Genomic DNA, 3,555 nt, shown 5'->3' on the forward strand with positions numbered 1-3,555 from the left:
GGAGACGAAAGAGAGGAAGAAGAAAGAGATGTATCTAGAAAGAGAGAAGAAGGAAGTGAAGGAAAGACGAGAAACACCTCGGGTACTTCTGCTGTAGCCACCACCAGTATACATCATCCTCTCTCCCTACTCTGTCTGGAAGAAGGCAAGACAGGTGAAGAGAGAGAAGGACAGGACGGTGTGAAAAGCTCGGAGGATCATTGAGAGGAGAGGGAAGAAAGAGAAAGTCGTTTCTTATGTGTCAGTGACGGTGAAAAGGCAAATCGTGGAGAGACAGACTAACTAGGGTGCAAGGGGAGACACCTGCACTACAGCTACTACTCCTGGTACACGTAGACCGAAAGAACGGGAGAAAACGAGGAGAAGAAAAAGAAGTTTTCCTCTACAACAGTGACTCTAAGGGAACAGAAATAGACGAAAGATGAAAACAGACACAACGTGGATGATAAAGATGACAAAGACGTATCTTTCCTTCACAAAGAAAAACTGAAGAAGCTCCATATACACTCGACCTCCCAATTCCTTCACTCCTGGCGACGGCTCTTTGTCTCGTCAAGTCCCTATGAAACAAAGCAACTATGTGAGACATCTCTAGCGAAGAAAAAGCACTTTTCATCGTTTGAAGAAAGAATACCGCGCGTCATCTTGTTTCGAATCTAAAACCGATGCCGCACCGATCATTCACCGTCCACCTCAGTCGTATTGTTGAGCTCACACCTTCTGTTCCTTTGAAGAAATCTCCCTGAAAACGTCGTCGCCAAGAAGCTGTAGGGGTGAAGAACGAAAGAGTGATAAAGGTTCACCCGACACAGGCGACGTCATTTTTCTTCATTTTGCTGAAAGTCCATCATCCCATTCCGGCTTTTCCTCTCTTCACTGACACCCAGCCGTCCCTGGTTTTTTGTCACTTTTTTCTTCCGTTCTTTGCCGGGGTCACCAGAAGCAGTGGAATTTCGCCGTCTTGGTATGAAAACAACGGGAAGAATGACCCAAAACACTTGAAAAAGTACGCACAACGTGAACAGAGGCTTCTTCTCCTGCCCCAGGTCGTACGCAAACGAGAACGAGAAAGCGGGCGACAAGATTTTCTAGGACTGGCTAGAGAACATCTCCCCCTTGATAGACCAGGAGATCAAAATGCTGATCGCGAACAAGAGAAAAGAGCACCAAGCGCCCACTGACAACAACAGAAAGAGGAAACCCCGACAAGACCGGAGATCCAGGCGCGTCTGTCTTCATACGAGTGCGAGATTGGAACACTCCGGAAGAAAACACCTATCTGTCGGTTCTCTTGAAAGAGCACTGCTCCCGGAAAGTGTAAAAGGAACCCCCCCGAAAAACCGGTGCCTCTCAGAAAGGAGCGTCAGCACGTGCTTGCTTGTCTCTGTACTCCGAATATAAGCCGATGTCTCAGCTCAGCGGAGCCTTGCCTTTCAGCCTCGTAACCTCCACAATGGCAGATGAAGTCGAGTAGCGGAGTTCTATTGTCTCTCAGGATCGATGAAGTTATTTTCGCTTTCTTGTTTCTTTTCTTTCTCTTTGCATGGCGTTGCCGTACAAGAACGCCATCTCCCGGAGGCCTGTAGCTGTAGTCATTCCCTTTCTCCCTTACACCGCCGGCTCACTAGCTACTCCTCCTCCATACTCTGAAGGGTGTGTAGAGACTCTCTTTTCCTTGTGTTCCGAACATTCTCTCAAATTTCCAGTTGCTTCCCCCTCCTCCTCTACAGCCACACCGATACTTTCCTCCTCTTTTGTTTCCTCCTGGGATGCCTCGCAATAAGATTCTTTCGCCGTCAACTCACCTAATTATCTCAAACGGTGCGAGTGGTGCACATGCACAAGGAAGAGAGGCCAGACAGTAGGAACCAATCAGGGCTGAAGAGGAGGACTTTTTGATCGTACAGTTGAGTTGAGAGAGAAGGAAGATGATAGAAGGCTTTTGATAGAAGAAAAGAATCGAGAGAATCGCCGTTCGTCTGCTCTTCGTCTTCGGATTTTATGTTCCTCTCTTCTTTCCTCTATTCTTTTCCTTTTCTCCTTCTTTCTCTCCTCAGAACTAAAGCACACTCTTTCTCCAGAGGGGAATTTCCTCCTTTCTCTCTTTCTCTCTCTCCTTTTTCTCCATCCCTTTCCTTTTCCCCTACCTCTGCTGTGAATTTTGCCGAGAAGAAGAAGAAACAACTCAACACAATGAAGATTCCACCAAGTCTCCGCTATACGGCTAAAACAGCCGCTCTTGCTTTGAAATCCCCTTCGCCACCTAGTGCTGCTGGCCTTTCTTCTTCTTCTTTTCTTTCTATGTCGATCCCAAGTCGTCTTACCTCTCCCTCTCTCTTTACACATCCTTTCTCTCTCCTTTCATCTAACCCTAGGGCCTCGCCTACCTTGCTTTCCTTCACCTCTCTACGAGGTCTTTCTTCTTCCTCCTCCTCCTCCACAGTCAGCAACACTTCTTCTTCTACTCTTCTTAGACCCGTCTCATCTCTTTCTCCATTTTCTTCTTCCTTGCTCTCTTCTTCTTGCAATGCCTGCCATCGTATTTCGAGACAATCGTTAAGTACCTTGAAGGGAAGCAGAGGTGGAGATCAACACACAGTGACAGAAAAGGAAGCGAATGAAGCCGTTCAGGGGTGTCTTGAAGTTCTTATGAAGAAAATTGAAGAGACAGCTCAACCCAAGAGGGAGCTTCTCAAGCGGCTTAGAAAAGAACATGGCGACGTGGCTATCAGCCACGCAACTGTCAACAGTATCTGTGGAGGTAAGCCAAGATCTAGAGAGGCTTAAAAGACTAGAGAGCTGGAGAGGACGGTTTTGTTCACCAGACGCCTTCTCTTAACAGGAGAAAAGACACACAAACTAATCATGTATGGCTGTATAGTTACATTTACGTAGATCTAATACATCTTCTTAGTCGCTCTTCACTTCTTCCCGTCTTACAGCTCTATCTATCGTCTATAGTGACGCAGTCTACTTCCTGTCCTCTTGTCTCCCTAGTGGAGATTGATACATCTCTCTTAGCTGTATGTAGGCCTTCACATAAATCAATGGACAGTCTCTCTCTCTCTATATGTGTCCATATATATACACACACGCTCGAGGTGGAGAGGTCTTTTCAAGGATCTTATATCTACCTCTCTCTCTCTCTCTATATATCTATATATATGTATTTGTAAATGGTATATGTGCATAGCCATGTGATGGCTTTATGTTTCTCCCTGGATTGCCGTCTCTACTTACCTAGCGCGCAGCCAGCATTTCTATGGATCTTTTTCTTTCTTTCTTTCTCTCTCTCTCACTCTTTCTTTCACCCACATTTCTTCTGCTTTCTCTCTGCCATCCAATTCATATCGAGGTTAGCTCTGAGTGATTGACGAAGTTCTTTCTCTCCTTTCTTTTTCTCCTTTCTTTCTTTCTTTGTAGGTATGAGAGGGCTTACAGCGGTGTTAACAGAGACGTCGACACTTGATCCAGAGAAGGGTATTCTTTATCGAGGCTTAAGTATAGAAGAGTGTATGAAACAACTCCCTCGATCAGATCCGAACACGCAACACT

At 46.0% G+C, this 3,555-nt stretch overlaps 2 protein-coding genes across 2 annotated transcripts in view; one reads left to right on the top strand and one right to left on the bottom strand.

Annotated features, from left to right (window-relative positions):
* Positions 1 to 1,304, bottom strand: part of CSUI_010236 (dense granular protein gra10) — a gene marked incomplete at its 3' end in the record, with an annotated part of 2,838 nt that extends 1,534 nt beyond the window's left edge. The window contains exon 1 of the mRNA XM_068070341.1: positions 1 to 1,304. This exon is cut by the window's left edge and continues 459 nt beyond it.
* A 195-nt stretch (positions 1,305 to 1,499) lies between these two features.
* On the top strand, positions 1,500 to 3,551 carry CSUI_010237 (citrate synthase i; the record flags this gene model as incomplete). Its single annotated transcript, XM_068070342.1, has 2 exons — positions 1,500 to 2,761; positions 3,424 to 3,551. Coding segments are annotated over exons 1-2 (888 nt in total), but the record flags the coding sequence as incomplete, so codon positions are not given.
* Between the last annotated feature and the right edge of the window lie 4 nt (positions 3,552 to 3,555).

Source organism: Cystoisospora suis (assembly GCF_002600585.1).
Source record: "Cystoisospora suis strain Wien I chromosome Unknown contig_6981, whole genome shotgun sequence".
NCBI lineage: Eukaryota > Apicomplexa > Conoidasida > Eucoccidiorida > Sarcocystidae > Cystoisospora > Cystoisospora suis.